The sequence below is a fragment of the Anomaloglossus baeobatrachus genome, chromosome 4 (assembly GCF_048569485.1).
Source record: "Anomaloglossus baeobatrachus isolate aAnoBae1 chromosome 4, aAnoBae1.hap1, whole genome shotgun sequence".
NCBI classification, from domain to species: Eukaryota; Metazoa; Chordata; class Amphibia; order Anura; family Aromobatidae; genus Anomaloglossus; species Anomaloglossus baeobatrachus.
The window spans coordinates 563,397,216-563,418,353 of NC_134356.1; the positions used below are offsets into that span (position 1 = coordinate 563,397,216).

The 21,138-nt window shown below is 44.7% G+C and overlaps 1 protein-coding gene across 1 annotated transcript in view; it reads right to left on the reverse strand.

The window, feature by feature from the left end:
* Nucleotides 1-21,138, reverse strand: part of PCSK6 (proprotein convertase subtilisin/kexin type 6) — a 390,964-nt gene that overhangs the window by 85,854 nt on the left and 283,972 nt on the right. The window contains exons 12-13 of the mRNA XM_075346016.1: nt 6,345-6,533; nt 1,533-1,669 (exon numbers count right to left, since the gene is read on the reverse strand). Coding sequence (XP_075202131.1) covers nt 1,533-1,669; nt 6,345-6,533 — 326 coding nt within the window. The remainder of the gene's footprint in view (nt 1-1,532; nt 1,670-6,344; nt 6,534-21,138) is intronic.

Below are 21,138 nucleotides of genomic sequence, written 5' to 3' on the forward strand. Positions count from 1 at the left end.
GTCAGTGCTCAGACCATACACCACACTCTGCACCAAATTGGTCTGTATGGCTATAGTGCCAGAAAGAAGCCTCTTCTAAAGAAGATTTAAAAGAAAGCCCGGAGACAGTCTGCTGAAGACAGAGTATGAACATGGGTTACTGGAACCATGTCCTGAGGTCTGATGAGACCAAGATAAACTTATTTGGCTCAGATAGTATGAAGCAAGAGTGTCTTGCCTACAGTCAGGTATAGTGGTGAAAGTATCATGGTTTGGGGCTGCATGAGTGCTGTGGGCTTTGGAGAGCTACAGTTCATTGAGGAAACCATGAACGCCAACATGTACTGTGACATACTGAAGCAGAACATGATCCTTTCCCTTCAGAAACTGGGCCGCAGGGCAGTATTCCAACATGAGGGTACTGTTCCACTTGCACATAGCTTCCGATACGAGAACATGGGAAGCGATATGTTATTGACCTGCTGCTGCGAGCGTGAGCCAAGGGTCATGCCACTATGATCCGGTGTGGAGAAGAGGGAGGGAGCACATTCTCCACATCTCCTCCCCTGCCTGTCTCTGCATATATATCACTGCAATCGGATGACATGCGAATGCAGTGTGATGTTTTACATGCTCCCATAGACTTGTATGGGGGAGCGTGAGCTGAGAATCACTGCCAAACGCAGCATGCTGTGATTTATTTCTCAGGCCGATATGGCATAAGAAATCAATCACAGATGGACACTGCCCCATAGTTGTGCAAGTACAGTCTGATGTTTTATCAGATTGCACTCGTCCATGCAAAACGCAAGTGGAACCGTACCCAGATAACGACCCTAAACACATCTCCAAGATGACCGCTGCCTTGCTATAGAAACTGAGCGTAAAAGTGCTGTACTGGCCAAGCGTATCTCCAGACCTAAACCCTATTGAGCATCTGTGGAACTCCTCAAATGGAAGGTGAAGGAGCACAAGGTCTCTAACATCCACCAGCTCAGTGATATCATGGAGGATGGAAGAGGATTCCAGTTGCTCCTGTGAAGCTCTGGTGACCTCCATGCCCAAGAAAGGTAAGGCAGTGCTTGAAAATAATGGCAGCCACACAAAACATTGACACTTTAGGCACAATTTGGCCATTTTCACTTAGGGGTGTACTCACTTTTGTTGCCAGTGGTTTAGACATTAATGGCTGTGTGAGTTAGAGGACACCAAATTTACACCGTTATACAAGCTGTACACTGACTACTGTACATTGTATCAAAGTGTAGGATCTTCAGTGGTGTCCCATGTAAAAATATAATAAAATATTTAGAAAAATATCAGGGGTGCGCTCACTTTTGTGATATACTGCATATTTCTTTCATGAGTGACTAAAAACTGAATTGTATCATAGAAATTCTTGCTAATCCAAAATAGGACCGGTTCTCTCTGCCAGCATTGAACATATCACTGCGGAGGGGCGAGAACCAGTTTTACGTAAAATCACATTTATTATATTTTAATTTAGAGCTTGTATTTAGTCAGTCCATTTCCCATATGAATATGACCATTACCCTGGGTCTCAGGATTACGCAGTTGAGATGGAATGTCGTGAATTTCCAGCATCCATTCCCCTTCAGCTTTTTCACCCCAGCAATGAACAGTCATGAACTCCCAGTTCTTGAAGCCTTCATTTGAGTAATCAAACGTCCTATAAGACAAAACAGCTGCTTATTCAAGATGTTTAGCCCCTAAGTACTGCACACAATGTGGCTGCGTATAGACTGTCCTTAGTAAAGTCTGGTGCTCAGTAATACATAGCATACATCTGTGATCCTATGGCACAGATGTCAATGTAAGCAGCTCGGTCCCTGCTCAGCAACATTTCTAAGTGTAAGGCCGGATTCCCACATCTGTCTTTCATGGTCTTAGGATAGATGGCACTGCGCAGACCTGCTAAGGGCCTTCTCACCTGATTTTGTCTCCCTCATATACGCCAAAAATCAGATCAGCACCTCTCTACCGCATCAGTTCTCTTAGCTCAGGAGCCTGACAGTAGCAGACGCCTAGTTCCTGCCAGAGGGCCGGTTCTTTCCTTTCAGGGCAATCTGTTCCAACCCCGGGTTTCCATGTTCCATCTGACGCCTCGAGTTTGCAAGGTGATTGTTAGACAGTGGTTTTTTTTTCTTCTTCAAACCTAGTTCCACTCTCCTGCTTAGTAGGAAGTCCTTCTCCACTAGGATTACGCCAGGCTGTGGAGGATGTTTTTCTGGTAGGGGACAGTCCTGTCAGTACCATTCTGGAGTTTCTTATGGGTGGTTGGAGTGGGGTTGTTGGTCAGCATCTTGACAGTACAAGGGTCAGCCTTAGAGGCCCTGTACACTTCCAAATTGGCAAGGGATAGATGGATTATTTGGTTCACTCTTCCTGTCAAAGGCGGGCCTTGGGGTTCCTGTTAGTTCCCAGCTTGGGATCTTACTTTGGTGTTGATTGCAATTACGGGGCCCCCCTTGAATTCATTACCCACTCCTCCATTTGTTCCCTCACACTCAAGGTGGCTCTTCTGATTGCGCTGACCTCAGCCCGTAGGATTAGTGACCTTCCGGCCCTCTCAGTTAGCCCTCCATTTACCCAGATTACGGATGATAAGGTTCTTCGGCGTACCGAACTGGCCTTTTTCCTTAAAGTGGCAGGAACCTTCCACAGATAATCTTCCTTCCCTCTTTCTGTCCCTTCCTCAGAACCCAGGGAGAAGTTTCAGCTGTTAGGAGCCATGGAAACATAGTCAGGCTCCTTTTGTTTGTTTCAGGGGCCAAGGAAGGCCAGTTTGCCTCAACGGGGTCTATTGCCAGATTGGTCAAAGAGGCTATTACGGAGGCATATGTTGGTCCGGGTAGTCCAGTACCTCAGGGAATTACTGCACACTCTACAACAGTGTTTCTCAACTCCAGTCCTCAAGACCCACCAGCAGATCATGTTTTCAGGTTTTCCTTAATGTTGCACAGGTTGTGGAATTATTCCCTGTCTAATATTGAGGGGAAACCTGAAAACATGATCTGTTGGTGGGTCCCGAGGACTGGAGTTGAGAATCCCTGCTCTATAAGGTCTGTGTCGGCCTCCTGGGCAGATCGTGCATACGTGCCTCTGGATCACATTGCAGAGTAGCCACCTGGTCTTCTCCGATCACCTTTTTAGGCACTACGGACTAGATCTTTCAGCCACATTGGATCTGACTTTCGGTAGAAGGGTTCTACAGGCGGTGGTCCCTCCCTAGTGGTGTTTCATCCAAATCTCTCTGGTGGCGCTGTCGTGGAGACAGGAAAACTCTAAGTTACTTACGGGTAATGGTGTTTTCCAGAGCCACGACAGCGCCACTGCTTCCCAGCCGTTTTTTCCTCTGCTAACGCGCGGTCTTCCGCAAATACGGGTGTGTATTTTGGTGCTGGATTAACTAACTTTTTCTGGTATTCCTCTCTGTGCTCTGTAACCTAACTGATGCGGTAGAGAGGTGCCGTCCTTTTATTTTAGTGGGTTTCTTGTCCAAATTGAGGGGCGGACCTATTTTGTTCAGGTTGGGGGACCTGTGGCCAGGCTGCGCATCAAAGTCAATGCTCAGACAACGAAACACTGAGCATTGACTTTAAAGTCGATTCTGCCCCTAAATCTACATCAAATGCTGCTTCAATTAACCTTATAAAAAGCTTTGAATTTATTTTATTGGGAAAAAGGCAGTTGTTCATACATGGAGTTTTATTTTATATTTTAATAAAAAAAAAAAAAAAAAAAACCAAATGTCAATTCCTTATGGAATGTGTCAAAACTACATAAGCAATTAAAAGACCATGGTGGCTAATCAGTTATGTAACTTTTGGCTGTTTCTTGTCCACAGAACAGTTGCACCATTTGGAGCTTTTCCATGGTCATATAAGGCTATGTGCACACTATTGAGTTTTTTTGAGCAGAAACCGAGTGGTAAATCTCCTAATCCTCCTGCCAATCTCAAAGCTCCTCGAAAACGTAGTTACTGCAGAGTTTCTGCTCCGAAAAGACAGAATAAAGACTGTGTGCACATAGCGTAAAACAGTATTTTGTAATGGTCAATTTTCTGCCGATTTTGCTTTTCAAGGGTGAAATTTCTGATTCCCCATTTCAAGTATTTTGATTTATTCATATTAAGGTCAGCACAACTATTTTAAAACCATTAGACCACAACAACTACAGTGAAGTACATTTGTGGATTTCCACTCAGGACGACCAATGTCATGATTGACAATGTGCTTTACTTCAGGTTTTGTATTTTTCCTACTGTTAAAAAGATTATAAAACTCCTAATAGCTCAACCCCTTAAGTCTCAATCATTTTTATTGCATTTTAAGTTTGAACAAATAAAACAATTAATTTCATGAATAAATTTGTTTGACTACGTTATGAATAAGTATACTTACATTAACTATTTAGTATATATAGTGGGTAAGGAAGGAGGGGTTAAGGAGGATAAATTAGGAAAGAACAACTTTATTGGGGCAAACCTGGGAAAGATCAAGGAAAAAAGGTGGGAAGGGTAAGTAGTAAAAGGGAGAATTAACCTTTAGTAAAGAAGGAGGGAAAAAAAAATAAATTATAAGGGTTAGACCCCTTTCACACGTCAGTGATTCTGGTACGTTTGTGCTTTTTTTTTATGCGTACCAGAATCACTGACATACGCAGACCCATTATAATCAATGGGTCTGCTCACACATCAGTGATTTTTCACTGAACGTGTCTCCGTGCAGTGTGCACCCTTGGCCGTGATTCTGCACGGAGACATGTCAGTTTTTGTCTGGCATCACTGATGACCCACGGACCACACTATGGTGTGATCCGTGTGTGATCAGTGACACACGTACAAGAAAATCACGGACATATTAAATATTCAAAATTTTCAACTTACCTTGCCTGCGATTTGCTGTGCCTGCTCCGCTCTCGGCAGCTCCTGCCTGGCTCATGAATGTTCATGAGAGCAGGAAATGCCGACCAGGAAGTAGGTGCTGAGAGCGGTGGGCGGACGCTGGAGACCCGAGGAGATCAGCACCATGGACAGCAGCAGTGAAGGCAGGTGAGTAATGTCCATATGCAATCACGGGATCATGGATTGCACATGCACAACCCACGTGTGCCGTGAATCACGGAGGGACATGTGCGTGTTTTACACGTCAGTGAAGAACGTCAGTGTTTTTCACTGACGTGTGAAACGGGCCTTAAGGAAAGAAGGAAAGGAGAAAAGAGAAAGAAAGACAGGGTTGGGTAGGGAGGAACAGAGGTTTTTGTATCTTTGGAGTAGAGCGTCTTTGAGAAAATCTATAAATTTATAAGGTTGTCAGAGTAGAAGTCAACCTATATATTTGGGATTCGATAATCATCTAGTATCTATTAAATTGTCTAACCATACTCCCCATCTTTTATGGTAAGAGCCAAATGAATTATTAAACATAGCATGTTTCCTTTCAAATTTGTGATGTAATATCAGCTTGTTGTTAATTTCCATTATATTTAGTATATTGTCACTATTCCAATTTGCTGCAATGGAATTTTTTATTATGAGGAGAATATGTATAATAATTGGAGTATGACATGGGTTAATGGATTCTAGGTCCAATGAGAGTAGAGCCATTTGCAGTATAACTTTAATTTTAGAACGAGTAATTTTATTTATCAAATTAGTAGCTTCTGTCCAAATGTTTTGTATTTTTGGGCATTCCCAGAATATGTGTATGAGTGTGCCTTTATTTTTACATACTCTCCAGCAAAGGGGGGAAATTTTATTATTAATTTTATTAAGTCTTGCCGGAGTGTAATACCAGCGAGGCAGTAGCTTAGAAAACGATTCGTGCAATAAGGAACAAATGTTAGAAGAATACAACCCCTTATTCACATTCACATCACACACCTCCAGTAGTACCAGTCTATGGCTATAAGTGAGCTGGCTGTAGAAGGAGCCCTTCCCCGACTGCTCTATACGCCATAGGAGACCAGGAACAAAGCCCTGCCTCTGAGCAAAAGCCCTGCCCCCTTTAATCTGCTATCTGAAGCCAAGGTCACATGAAAATTAACCTTTATTGCCAGAGGATGCAGATATTCCCACATACTAATATACACTCTTGGCAATTGCTTTAGTATAGCATTGATTTAAAAAAAAGCAAAAAAAAAAACACAACAACAAAAAAACAACACTTTCTTCACATATTTCAGCTCAGGCTCTAACTTTACCCATTTCTGTCCCTCAATGCAACTGAATGCTGGTGATAGTCACCATACTGTGGCCAGTGGTTGGTTTCAGAGTTGACGTGATAAATACTCACTGAACTATATGACATTTGGGGGGGGGGTTGTTGGTTGAAGAAACTCACCTGCGGGCCAGAAGTTGGGATTTTGTCCCTGATGGAGAAATTAGGTTTATCTGCAGGTCCCCTCTGCGTGGATGGGATATGGTGACCCTTACAACAACATGCTCGAGGTATGCCACATGCTGCCCACTGTGGTCTGTACAGGCATTGGTTTGTGTGGTGGTTCGGATCAGCTGGTCAGCTCTTATAAATCTGCATTATAAAAGCAAAAAACACAAAGGGGGAAAAACTGTTAAATGGGTCAGTATAGGTGATCAATATTGGATCAGCGGGGGACCAACACCTGACACTCCCACCAATCAGCTGGTTGTGGCCAGGTGTAAACAGTGAATAGTGGCAAACACCATATACTCCATAGTGGGTGTACTAAGGGTACTGCACCTTAGCTCCTAGTCACATCAATAAAATGCACAGTTCTATTCACAGTGTAGAGTTCTTTTTACTGCTGAACGGTGGGAATGCCAGGTGCTGGACAACCAACAATTGATATGGATTACTTATCCTAGATAAAGGTCATCAATATAAAGCCTTATTCAGACTTTCATGCCAATCATCAGACCACGGGCCTCTAAAGTATGGTCTGGCCACGGCAATCTTAAACAGAGCGTGACAGCTTTATACATTTATATGAGGCTGTCACGCTCGGAGTGAGAGACTGACAGCCAGTCCGTGCATTGAAGTCCGATAACAGAGTTAAATCCACTGACGTCTGAATGAGCCTGAGCCTGAAAAGCCCTTTTAATAGTCATTTGGATCAGGTGGTCATGCTCCACTGCAGTACTATGACAAACGGGCTAGGTAGGATCTAATCACTCATGAGTTTAGAAAAGGCACAAAACCTAGTTAAAAGTATTAAAAGTAGCCATATTAGCTACTACTCAGTCTTCTGAGAAACAGATAATAAAAATCTCAGATTAGATGTATGTGGGAATGTTCATATTTTATTACTCCTGTAGATCGGCTCTGAAAATTAGGGTCCTTTAAGTGCGTTCTGCCTGTTGAAGAAATCTTCATGAAATAGATTGATAGATGATTCTGTATCGACATCCTTCACGTATAGATTCCTATTGTGTTAAGTGTATGCTAGGCGTTATATATACACATATTCTTTGTATTTGTTGAATACTTCTGTATAAATCAGAGCAGTCTATCGAAAACATACAAAAAAAATTAAAATACCAGCCAGGGTGGGCGGAGCTAGCCGATGGCGCGATAAGACGCAGGGAGACAGAGCTCCCGCTTACCTGGCGACACACGGAGACACAGAGATCGACAATCAGGAGCAGGAGGCAGGCGATGGTACGCAAGCGAGGGCGAACGGCGGAGGCAGCAGCTGCAGAGGCGGAAGAAGCAGGAATTCCTTGCTATTTTAGTTCTCAGACGGAACGGCAGACCAGCAGTCCCCTAATCAAGATGGCGGCGGTTGGGAAACACACGCGGCTGCAGTACGGCAAGGAGTCCTCACAGGATCTGGACACCAATGCTGGTAGGGCAGATGTTTCCCTGACCACCGAGCCCCAGAATCTGCAAACTGAGACCCACAGGGAGACCAGCATACAGGCAAGCGAAGCTACACAAAAAAACCCAGACAGGGAAGGCCAAAATCCCAGCACAACGGCTTCAGAGGCAGCAAATGCAGGATGGGGGGGGGGAGGGGTGCTGCTGCTGCAGAGCATATTCACAAGCAGTCACACATTAATATGGCACAGCAGAGTCCTGGAGGGGGGCCCCGACCTCAGCGAGATGCAAAAGGTGGGAATCCGAGCCCACCCCTGAATGCAACCCAGGGAGAGGATGAGCCTTGGGACTGGAAAGAACATATAAAAGCTATACCAACAAGGAGGGAGATGGATTCCCTGCTGGGAGAGCTAAAGGCTTCACAAACAGGATATGTACAACCTGCAGTCAGAAATTAAACAAGTGGGCCAGAGGATGACAAAAAGAGGAGGCCCAAGAACAAATATTCTCCCAATTAGACACACACCACCAAGTGTTGTCAGATCATTCCTTACAATTGCAGGACATTTTAACCCATTTGGATGACATAGAAAATCGCCACCGCCTTAATCTTCGCATAAGGGGGCTGAAGGAATCAGTGGAACCAGCACAACTAGAGAAGTGGGCTCAAAAATACTTCAACAATCTCCTCCAGAGAGACCCGGAGCAGCACATTGATATAGACCGGATTCATAGGGCACTGGGCCCTAAACCATCCAATCCCGCATGCCCAAGAGATGTAATCTGTAGAATTAATTTCTATAAAGAGAAGGAAGCTATTCTCAAGAGCTGCAGGGACAATGGGGCGGGCTCCTACCAAGGGACTTCCCTGCTGGTTCTCCCAGATCTGGCACGCAGAACCTTGCAACTGTGCAGGGCCCGGAGACCACTGCTCTCCGCTCTACGAGAAAAGGATATCCCATACAGATTTTCAGCTGTCAGAAAAGTAAAAATGGGAAAACGGCGACTCTCAAGGACCTGGGGGATCTCCCAAATTTCTTGGGGGCTTTTGAGCTGCCCATGATTAATTTACCTGATTGGCAAACACCTAAAACACCGGCACCTCTTCCACCTAGAGAGCAGTGGAATCAAGTACAGACCAGGAGAGGCAGAAGATCCCCACAGTCTGGTTACCGCTGATGTGACTTGTGGTTGCCGAGTTTAGTTGAAGGAGTTGAGGAGGGGGGATCGGTGTCACTCCCTTATTTTTTCTGCACTTTGCTCACCGATGTTGTCCTTACTCTTGTTGGCCGTCTCTCCAGAGAGATAATACTTAATGCATTCGTCTTCTTTTGTTTATCGAGGGCTCATATCTCAGAATTTAAGTTCCAATCATTACTTGAGCTCTTATCTCCAAAATGCTATATTTCCTGATTAATTATTTTGTTACATAATGATGTTTTATTAGTCTGTGTTCCATAGTTTCAAATTGGGGTGTTTCGGGCCTTTCCATCCGCAAAGTGCCTAGATGGGAGGTGTTGTGGATGCCTCATAGTTTGTGCACTAGTCCCGGGGGCGGGGGTTTCCAACCTGTTGCTGGAGGCTTCTCCCACCTCTCTTAGGGTTAAAGCTTCTTGCTATTCTTGACAAGAGTCAATTTAGTTGAGAATCTTTCTTGAACTAACCCGCAGGTTAACATTCCTTTTCCTTTATTAACCCCTACTTTATCCACATCCTCTGCTTTCATTCTTTTTCTTCTTTACCCCATCACTTAATATCTTTTGTACCTTGGTGTCACATATAACCTTCTGCATGTATAACGCTAAGGGCTTAAACAAGCCTGAAAAAGGAGTCAGATCTTGTACCGTTTTCATAAACAGAATGTTAAAATTGTTATGTTACAAGAGACACACTTCAGATCAGATGGTGTTCCCAGCTGTAAAATAAAAAACTATCCAACATGGTTCCATTGCCCCATCCGAGCCGTAAGGCATGTGGGGTCTCGGTGGCCTTCAATCGGTCCTTTCAACCTGAAGTAGTTGATTCTTGCTTCAGCTTGAATGGACGCTCTCTCTTACTTAAGTTATCTTTTTTGGGCAGTACTTATACCATTGCTAATGTTTATTTTCCAAACCAGGGACAGGTGGTGTATGCTATGGAGGTACTTGGGAAACTCTCAGAATTCGCCGGTGGTTCCCGTATCATCCTGGGTGGAGACTTCAACATGATTCTGGACCCAGCAGTGGACTCTTCTTCGGGTAGGTCAGCTGTCCCCCACTCTGCGATACGTCTCTTAAGGCCCAGTCACACACAACGACTTACCAGCGATCCCGAAAACGATGTGACCTGATAGGGATCGCAGGTAAGTCGCTGGGAGGTCGCAGGTGAGATGTCACACAGTCAGATCTTACCAGCGATGCAGGAACAATACAGGTTGCAGTAGCGACCTGTATAACGATCTCAGCAGTCACTGTGACCCTGTCACACAGTGTCAAACACAGCGATGTCTCCTGCCCAGCAGGACATCGCCTTTGATGAAAATGGCCTGGACCATTCTGTAACGACTAACGATCTCACAGCAGGGGCCTGATCACTGGTAAGTGTCACACATAACGAGATCGCTAACGGGATCGCTACTGCGTCACCAAAACGGTGACTCAGCTGCGATCTCGCTAGCGATCTCGTTATGTGTGACAGTACCTTTAGACTGGTAGATCTTTGGAGGATCTTGCACCCCGGAGTTAAGGACTATAGTTTCCATTCATTAGCACATAATAGCTACACAAGAATAGACTATTTATTGGTTTCTCATGATCTCCTACACAACACCCCAAAATGTTCACTTGATACCTTTTTGTGGTCAGACCATGCGCCAGTATATGGAGAGATGGGAACGATAGATAGAGGCGGATCGGAATATACTTGGAGACTTAATGACAACTTACTGAAAAACGACGCATGTTTAGAGGAGATTCACTCAGTAATTGCAAATTTCAGGGCTGACCACGCGATAGATCTGACACCTGACCCAATAAAGTGGGAAGCCCTGAAGTGTGCAATTAGAGGCATCTGTATCTCCCATGGTTCCCGACCCAAGAGGGAAAGATTGATGGAGCAAAAGGAATTATTATTGCAACTTTGTTTGAAAGAAACAAATAAAAAAACCACACAGAATGACGTCCTTAAAGCGGAGATACCGTATGTACTTTGTGTCACAAAATTATATCCATCTTGGACCAAAAATCCTTGTGTTCCAGAGACAGAGCTCGGAAAAATTTCTTTGAATTTGGAGACAAAAGTGGAAGACTGCTTGCCCGGACTCTGCATCCCAGACAGACACAGCCTCCGATCCTTACCCTTAACACAAAGTCGGGGACCCAGATCCATTCCACATCAAGCATCCTAGATGAATTTAAGAAATATTATGCATCATTATATAAACATACCATCACAACATCTGCAAGATGCCGCAAATTTTGACCAGGACATAAGAGATTACATTAGAGAAAATAATCCAGGGAGGTTGGGTGTAGAGGAGGCAGAGGAGTTGGAAGCTGACTTTACGGAATCGGAAGTTAAAGAAGTTATCAGCGACCTTAAAGTGGGGAAGAGCCCCGGTCCAGATGGCTTCACTCCTCTGTTTTATAAAATATGTGGTGAGGTGTGTGGATCTCTGATGCTGAAAGCTTATAATTCTATATCTAAAACATGTGGCTTTCCTAAACAATCTCTCCAAGCCCAGATAGCGGTTATTCCCGAGGCGGGGAGGGATCCCTTAAGTATGCGCCAACTACAGATCCATGTCGCTTATTAACATCGATGTTAAATTATACTCCAAGATGATTGCACTTCGCCTACACTCACACAAACCAAAATTTATTCACAAGGATCAGGTGGAGTTTGTCCCTGGGAGGGAGGCATGGGACAACACCATTAGAACCATATCTTTGGTCTCTTGGGCAAGAAAACAAAAAATCCCTGCTTGCTTTATAATGGTAGATGCTTAAAAAGCATTCGATAAGGTTCGTTGGGGTTTCCTTGATGCCTCACTCCAGGAAATAGGGATCCGTCCTCGGTTGAGAAATTGGATAATGGCGCTATACCAAACTCATACAACACAGGTGAGCATAAATGGCCGCCTGTCCAGCCCACTTGATATTAGAAACGGCACCAGACAGGGGTGCCCATTGTCCACATACTTATACATCATAGTGATGAAGTTTTTAGCTAATGCTATTAGGAGGAACCCTTCAATCAGTGGAATACAAGTGGGTCCCAGTTCCCATAAGATGGCTGTGATTACGGACGATTTACTGCTCTACGTTACACAACCAAGGATAAGATGGCCGGCTGTCCTGGTGAAATTTGAGAAATTTGGTAGATTTTCCAATTTCAAGGTTAACCTCCAGAAAACGGAGATATTAAAGGTTTCACTCTTCTGAAGAAGAGAGAGCACTTAAATCTTCCTTCCCATTTAAATGGAGTAGCGGTTTTATTAAATATCTAGGGATTAAACTACCAGCAGACCCCCCAAACCATATATGATCTAAAAACTTTCCAGACCTTTTGCAATCCATCCAGAAAGACCTCACAAATTGGCAGTCTTCCAATCTCTTGGTTTGGTAGAATTAACACTATAAAAATTGATATTTTACCCAGCGTTCTATATTTATTCCAGACCATCCCGTGCAATCTGGGAGAGCCTTTCTTTCTTAAACTAAGAAGGATGATATGACATTTTATCTGGCACGGTACTAAAACTTGTTTGAAACATTCTCTAGTAATACGTTCAAGGTGGGAAGGAGGGACGGGGCTACCTGACTTTAAGGCTTACCATGCGGCGGCAGTGGGAAATTGTATCCTGGACCTATTACATAAATAAAGAGAATAAATTATGGGTAGAAATGGAACAGATTCTGGCTCCAGCAAGTGCACTGGGAATTTTTTGGTTGTCATCGGGTGAAAACTTATTGAACATAGAAATGACTCCACTCCTCCTGTTACTAATTGACACATGGCGCACTATCAATAGGAGATACGGCTTGACCAAACGTCCGGGACCCCTGACGCCTCTGGTGGGTAATCCTCAGTTCCCTCGTTGGTTACACGAACACCACCCCAGTCTTATTTCTGTTTACACAATGGGAATTAACTGTGTCAGGCATGTGGTGTCCTCCTCAGCCTGTAGAACACTGAACTCCTTATTAGGAGACAGAAGGACTGAACCGGGGCACTGGTTTCTAAATCTCCAGCTCCGAAGCCACGTGGACTCTTTGACCCCGGGGTCCAGATCTGATGAGGAAATGACCCATTTTGAAAGGCTAGGTATAGTTCAGGAGACATCAACTCATGCTATTTCTACAATATATAAAATAGTGTCACTACAGAGTGGGGGTGGGGGCTTGCCTGGATAGGTGGACAAGTTGCATAGAGAACTGGGTCGTGTTTTTCCCGAAAAAATTTGGTACAAAACATTCACCTTAACACACAAAACAACAGTTTCCAGTAGGATACAGGAACTAAATTATAAAATTTTATCTAGATGGTACAGAACGCCAGACAAACTTCATAGGATCTTTCCACAGGTTGGAGACAAGTGTTGGAGGTGTCGGGGATCACCAGGGACAATGTTACATGTTTGGTGGGCATGCACAGTGGTTAGAAAACTCTCGGACGAAATTTTCTCCCTATATAACCATCTTACACACTTGGAACTGATCACCACACCAGAGATAGCATTACTCTCCATGTTTACTGGATCGGTCTCCAAAATACGTAAAGACCTATTATCTTACTTCATAATCTCAATGAGACAGATTATTCCCAGACACTGGAGAACATCATATGAGTTGAAAAGAGTAGATTGGGTTGAAGCACTAGATACCCTACGTCGTTTGGAGAAGTTGAGGGCATCTGATTCAAATACAACTCAGACTTTGTTTACTACCTGATACCCCTGGATTGAATTTAGAGAGTCTCAACAGTTTCAGACCTGGCTAACTGAAGGCGTCTTAGAATAGGAGGGGCCTACGAGAGTGGGCCATGCGACCGAGGTTGATGGCAGGGTGACATCATGGTAATATTTCCCCCTTTCTTCCTTTTCTCTTTCTTCCCTTTCTTCTCCCTCCCTGCTTTTGGTTATTTCTTTTTATTTAATTTTTTCTTGTATTCTATCTATCTTAAGGAAATCCTGGAATGGGAGTTCCTGAAACCATTCCTTATAGTTTGGTAGTATAGGGTAATTATATATGTTGCAGGTTAAGAAAGACAATTCATATGAGGGTATTTGGAAAATAAGTGACGTTCTCATAGGTTTTCGGTGATCACTATAACACCAGCTGGATCCCAACGTGAATCTGGAAACCTTATTCCTTATATACAGAGGATGCCATAAGCGTTGAAAATTATTGTTTGATTGTTTCATTGCTCTAAACCTACTCAATAAGAATTGTAACTGTTGATTGAAAATTATACTTTTTGTACCCTTGTTTTGATACTAATATAATAAAATAATAATAATAATAATAATAATAATAATTAATAATAATAAAAAAGATATATTAAACATAAGATACCAGCCAAAGTGGTGGACAGAGACACGCTTTTAGTCTGTGTTGAGCGAATGGGAGCATCAGAGTACATTAGATATGAATGTCGTGAGCTTTCTAATTGCTCACACTGCAGTGAAAAGTTTTACAAAAATCTTTGATTAATACAACAAAATATGAAGACATTTTTGTCAATTCCATTATCACAAAAGAAACAGCAGTACTTTAAATGTTTTAATCTAAAACGTAGAATAATGCTTTTATCGGTGCTTTTTGGGCACTGAACCCATTGACAAACAGAATAAAAAGAATTGTTTGATTGAACTACGTACAGTGAGGGAAATAATTATTTGATCCCTTGTTGATTTTATAAGTTTGCCCACTGACAAAGACATGAACAGTCTATAATTTTTAGGGTAGGTTAATTTTAACAGTGAGAGAGAATATCCAAAATAAAATCCAGAAAATCACATTGTATAAATATAAATTTACATTTTCCAGAGAGTAATAAGTATTTGATCCCCCACCAACCATTAAGAGTTCTGGCTCCTACAGCCCAGCTAGATGCTCCTAATCAACTCGTTTCCTGCATTAAAGGGACAGTATCGCGTTTTTTTTATTTTTTTATTAAAATAAGTGATTCTGAAATGAAGTAGTTAGGTCCAGAAATATTTGGACAGTGACACAAGTTTTGTTATTTTAGCTGCTTACAAAAACATGTTCAGAAATACAATTATATATATAATATGGGCTGAAAGTGCACACTCCTAGCTGCAATATGAGAGTTTTCACATCCAAATCGGAGAAAGGGTTTATTAATCATAGCTCTGTAATGCATAGCCTCCTCTTTTTAAAGGGACCAAAAGTAATTGGACAAGGGACTCTAAGGGCTGCAATTAACTCTGAAGGCATCTCCCTCGTTAACCTGTAATCAATTAAGTAGTTAAAAGGTCTGGGGTTGATTACAGGTGTGTGGTTTTGCATTTGGAAGCTGTTGCTGTGACCAGACAACATGCGGTCTAAGGAACTCTCAATTGAGGTGAAGCAGAACATCCTGAGGCTGAAAAAAAAGAAAAAATCTATCAGAGAAATAGCAGACATGCTTGGAGTAGCAAAATCAACAGTTACATTCTGAGAAAAAAGGAATTGACTGGTGAGCTTGGGAACTCAAAAAGGCCTGGGCGTCCACGGATGACAACAGTGGTGGATGATCGCCGCATACTTTCTTTGGTGAAGAAGAACCCGTTCACAGCATCAACTGAAGTCCAGAACACTCTCAGTGAAGTAGGTGTATCTGTCTCTAAGTCAACAGTAAAGAGAAGACTCCATGAAAATAAATACAAAGGGTTCACATCTAGATGCAAACCATTCATCAATTCCAAAAATAGACAGGCCAGAGTTAAATTTGCTGAAAAACACCTCATGAAGCCAGCTCAGTTCTGGAAAAGTATTCTATGGACAGATGAGACAAAGATCAACCTGTACCAGAATGATGGGAAGAAAAAAGTTTGGAGAAGAAAGGGAACGGCACATGATCCAAGGCACACCACATCCTCTGTAAAACATGGTGGAGGCAACGTGATGGCATGGGCATGCATGGCTTTCAATGGCACTGGGTCACTTGTGTTTATTGATGACATAACAGCAGACAAGAGTAGCCGGATGAATTCTGAAGTGTACCGGGATATACTTTCAGCCCAGATTCAGCCAAATGCCGCAAAGTTGATCGGACGGCGCTTCATAGTACAGATGGACAATGACCCCAAGCATACAGCCAAAGCTACCCAGGAGTTCATGAGTGCAAAAAAGTGGAACATTCTGCAATGGCCAAGTCAATCACCAGATCTTAACCCAATTGAGCATGCATTTCACTTGCTCAAATCCAGACTTAAGACGGAAAGACCCACAAAAAAGCAAGACCTGAAGGCTGCGGCTGTAAAGGCCTGGCAAAGCATTAAGAAGGAGGAAACCCAGCGTTTGGTGATGTCCATGGGTTCCAGACTTAAGGCAGTGATTGCCTCCAAAGGATTCGCAACAAAATATTGAAAATAAAAATATTTTGTTTGGGTTTGGTTTATTTGTCCAATTACTTTTGACCTCCTAAAATGTGGAGTGTTTGTAAAGAAATGTGTACAATTCCTACAATTTCTATCAGATATTTTTGTTCAAACCTTCAAATTAAACGTTACAATCTGCACTTGAATTCTGTTGTAGAGGTTTCATTTCAAATCCAATGTGGTGGCATGCAGAGCCCAACTCGCGAAAATTGTGTCACTGTCCAAATATTTCTGGACCTAACTGTTTGTAATTCAAAATGAAATTCGTAGCTCATTTAGTTTTTATGTAATTCTAATTTTACTGTATGCACTGGGGACCATGTTGGATTTGCTGTGTGTGTAACGACAGTTCCACACTCCTTTATGGCAACCCCTGTGCATAGAGAACAGTGGTCGCTATCCGACCATATGTTTAACGTTACAGTGGGTGTGTGCCTTGATCTGGACGCGCCCCCTGGGCTGTCCATATCACAGCAATGGGAATATTTCAGCGCCATTTTTGTGGAGATTCAATCCACGCTCTTTGCGCCACTTTATACCTGTCAACCGCCGGGATGCAAGTCCGGGACGCCTCCCCTCCCCCCGTTACTGATCACACAACCCTCCCTCACTCTGTTCTCACCAGCCCCCGCCCGTTACCGTCTGTTATTAAATCACGTCCCTCCGCTGTCCCTAGCCCCGTTCTGGCGGCCTCCGGTGTGTGTGTCCTCCCTGTGCTCTCATCAGCCCCCTGCCGTTGCCGTCTATAATGAAATCCCCTCCCTCCCCGAGTTGTCAACAGCCCCGTCCACGTGTGTGTGTTTGTGTGTGTCAACCATTCCGCTTGCTACCCTGTGTGATACTGTCTGCATGGTTGTTTATCTAATCCTCCCCTGTGTGATGCTGTGCGCTGAGCCGTGTATCTAATCCTCCACTGTGTGATACTGTGCGCTGAGCTGTGTATCTAATCCTCCCGTGTGATACTGTGCGCTGAGCTGTGTAGCTAATCCTCCCCTGTGTGATATTGTGCGCTGAGCTGTGTATCTAATCCTCCCCTGTGTGATACTGTGCGCTGAGCCGTGTATCTAATCCTCCCGTGTGATACTGTGCGCTGAGCTGTGTATCTAATCCTCCTCTGTGTGATACTGTGCGCTGAGCCGTGTATCTAATCCTCCCGTGTGATACTGTGCGCTCAGCCGTGTATCTAATCCTCCCCTGTGTGATACTGTGCGCTGAGCTGTGTATCTAATCCTCCCCTGTGTGATACTGTGCGCTGAGCCGTGTATCTAATCCTCCCGTGTGATACTGTGCGCTGAGCTGTGTATCTAATCCTCCTCTGTGTGATACTGTGCGCTGAGCCGTGTATCTAATCCTCCCGTGTGATACTGTGCGCTCAGCCGTGTATCTAATCCTCCCCTGTGTGATACTGTGCGCTGAGCTGTGTATCTAATCCTCCCCTGTGTGATACTGTGCGCTGAGCCGTGTATCTAATCCTCCCCTGTGTGATACTGTACGCTGAGCTGTGTATCTAATCCTCCCGTGTGATACTGTGCGCTGAGCCGTGTATCTAATCCTCCCCTGTGTGATACTGTGCGCTGAGCCGTGTATCTAATCCTCCCCTGTGTGATACTGTACGCTGAGCCGTGTATCTAATCCTCCCATGTGATACTGTGCGCTGAGCCGTGTATCTAATCCTCCCCTGTGTGATACTGTGCGCTGAGCCGTGTATCTAATCCTCCCCTGTGTGATACTGTGCGCTGAGCCTTGTATCTAATCCTCCCGTGTGATACTGTGCGCTGAGCCGTGTATCTAATCCTCCCGTGTGATACTGTGTGCTGAGCCGTGTATCTAATCCTCCCCTGTGTGATACTGTGCGCTGAGCCGTGTATCTAATCCTCCCGTGTGATACTGTGCGCTGAGCCGTGTATCTAATCCTCCCCTGTGTGATACTGTGTGCTGAGCTGTGTATCTAATCCTCTCCTGTGATAGTCTGCTGAGCCGTTTTTCTAATCATCTGCGTGATACTGTCTGCTGAGCTGTATCTAATCCTCATGTGTGATACTGTGTGCTGAGTTGTGGATTTCTCTCCTGTGTGATACTGTCTGCATAGCTGTGTATCTAATCCTACCCTTATCCATCATATAGTGCCAACTACTGAGCCAGCATACAGTGCCAACTACTGAGCCACCCACCGTACAGTGCCAACTACAGAGCCACCGTACAGTGCCAACTACTGAGCCACCGTACAGTGCCAACTACTGAGCCACCATACAGTGCCAACTACTGAGCCACCATACAGTGCTAACTACAGAGCCAACGTACAGTGCCAACTACAGAGCCAACGTACAGTGCCAACTACTGAGCCACCATACAGTGCTAACTGAGCCACCATACAGTGCCAACTACTGAGCCACCATACAGTGCCAACTACTGAGCCACCATACAGTGCTAACTACTGAGCCACCGTACAGTGCCAACTACTGAGCCACCATACAGTGCCAACTACTGAGCCACCATACAGTGCTAACTACAGAGCCAACGTACCGTGCCAACTACTGAGCCACCGTACAGTGCTAACTGAGCCACCATACAGTGCCAACTACTGAGCCACCATACAGTGCCAACTACTGAGCCACCATACAGTGCTAACTACTGAGCCACCGTACAGTGCTAACTACTGAGCCACCGTACAGTGCTAACTACTGAGCCACCGTACAGTGCTAACTACTGAGCCACCGTACAGTGCTAACTACTGAGCCACCGTACAGTGCTAACTACTGAGCCACCGTACAGTGCTAACTACTGAGCCACCATACTGTGCTAACTACTGAGCCACCATACTGTGCTAACTACTGAGCCACCGTACTATGCAAACTACTGAGCCACCGTACTATGCAAACTACTGAGCCACCGTACTATGCAAACTACTGAGCCACCGTACTATGCAAACTACTCCGCCACCATACAGTGCCAGTGCCAACTACAGAGCCACCGTACAGTGCCAACTACAGAGCCACCGTACAAGTGCCAACTACAGAGCCACCGTACAAGTGCCAACTACAGAGCCACCGTACAAGTGCCAACTACAGAGCCACCGTACAGTGCCAACTACAGAGCCACCGTACAAGTGCCAACTACAGAGCCACCGTACAAGTGCCAACTACAGAGCCACCGTACAGTGCCAACTACAGAGCCACCGTACAGTGCCAACTACAGAGCCACCGTACAAGTGCCAACTACAGAGCCACCGTACAAGTGCCAACTACAGAGCCACCGTACAGTGCCAACTACAGAGCCACCGTACAGTGCCAACTACTGAGCCACCATACAGTGCCAACTACTGAGCCACCATACAGTGCTAACTACTGAGCCACCGTACAGTGCTAACTACTGAGCCACCGTACAGTGCTAACTACTGAGCCACCGTACAGTGCTAACTACTGAGCCACCGTACAGTGCTAACTACTGAGCCACCGTACAGTGCTAACTACTGAGCCACCGTACTATGTAAACTACTGAGCCACCGTACTATGCAAACTACTGAGCCACCGTACTATGCAAACTACTCCGCCACCATACAGTGCCAGTGCCAACTACAGAGCCAACGTACAGTGCCATCTACTGAGCCACCATACAGTGCCAACTACTGAGCCACCATACAGTGTCAACTACTGAGCCACCGTACTATGCAAACTACTGAGCCACCGTACTATGCAAACTACTGAGCCACCGTACTATGCAAACTACTGAGCCACCGTACTATGCAAACTACTGAGCCACCGTACTATGCAAACTACTGAGCCACCGTACTATGCAAACTACTGAGCCACCGTACTATGCAAACTACTGAGCCACCGTACTATGCAAACTACTGAGCCACCGTACTATGCAAACTACTGAGCCACCGTACTATGCAAACTACTGAGCCACCGTACTATGCAAACTACTGAGCCACCGTACTATGCAAACTACTGAGCCACCGTACTATGCAAACTACTGAGCCACCGTACTATGCAAACTACTGAGCCACCGTACTATGCAAACTACTCCGCCACCGTACTATGCAAACTACTCCGCCACCGTACTATGCAAACTACTGAGCCACCGTACTATGCAAACTACTGAGCCACCGTACTATGCAAACTACTGAGCCACCGTACTATGCAAACTACTGAGCCACCGTACTATGCAAACTACTCCGCCACCATACAGTGCCAGTGCCAACTACAGAGCCAACGTACAGTGCCATCTACTGAGCCACCGTACAGTGGTAACTACTGAGCCACCGTACAGTGCTAACTACTGAGCCACCGTACAGTGCTAACTACTGAGCCACCGTACAGTGCTAACTACTGAGCCACCGTACAGTGCTAACTACTGAGCCACCGTACTATGCAAACTACTGAGCCACCGTACTATGCAAACTACTGAGCCACCGTACTATGCAAACTACTCCGCCACCATACAGTGCCAGTGCCAACTACAGAGCCAACGTACAGTGCCATCTACTGAGCCACCATACAGTGCCAACTACTGAGCCACCATACAGTGCCAACTACTGAGCCACCGTACTATGCAAACTACTGAGCCACCGTACTATGCAAACTACTGAGCCACCGTACTATGCAAACTACTGAGCCACCGTACTATGCAAACTACTGAGCCACCGTACTATGCAAACTACTGAGCCACCGTACTATGCAAACTACTGAGCCACCGTACTATGCAAACTACTGAGCCACCGTACTATGCAAACTACTGAGCCACCGTACTATG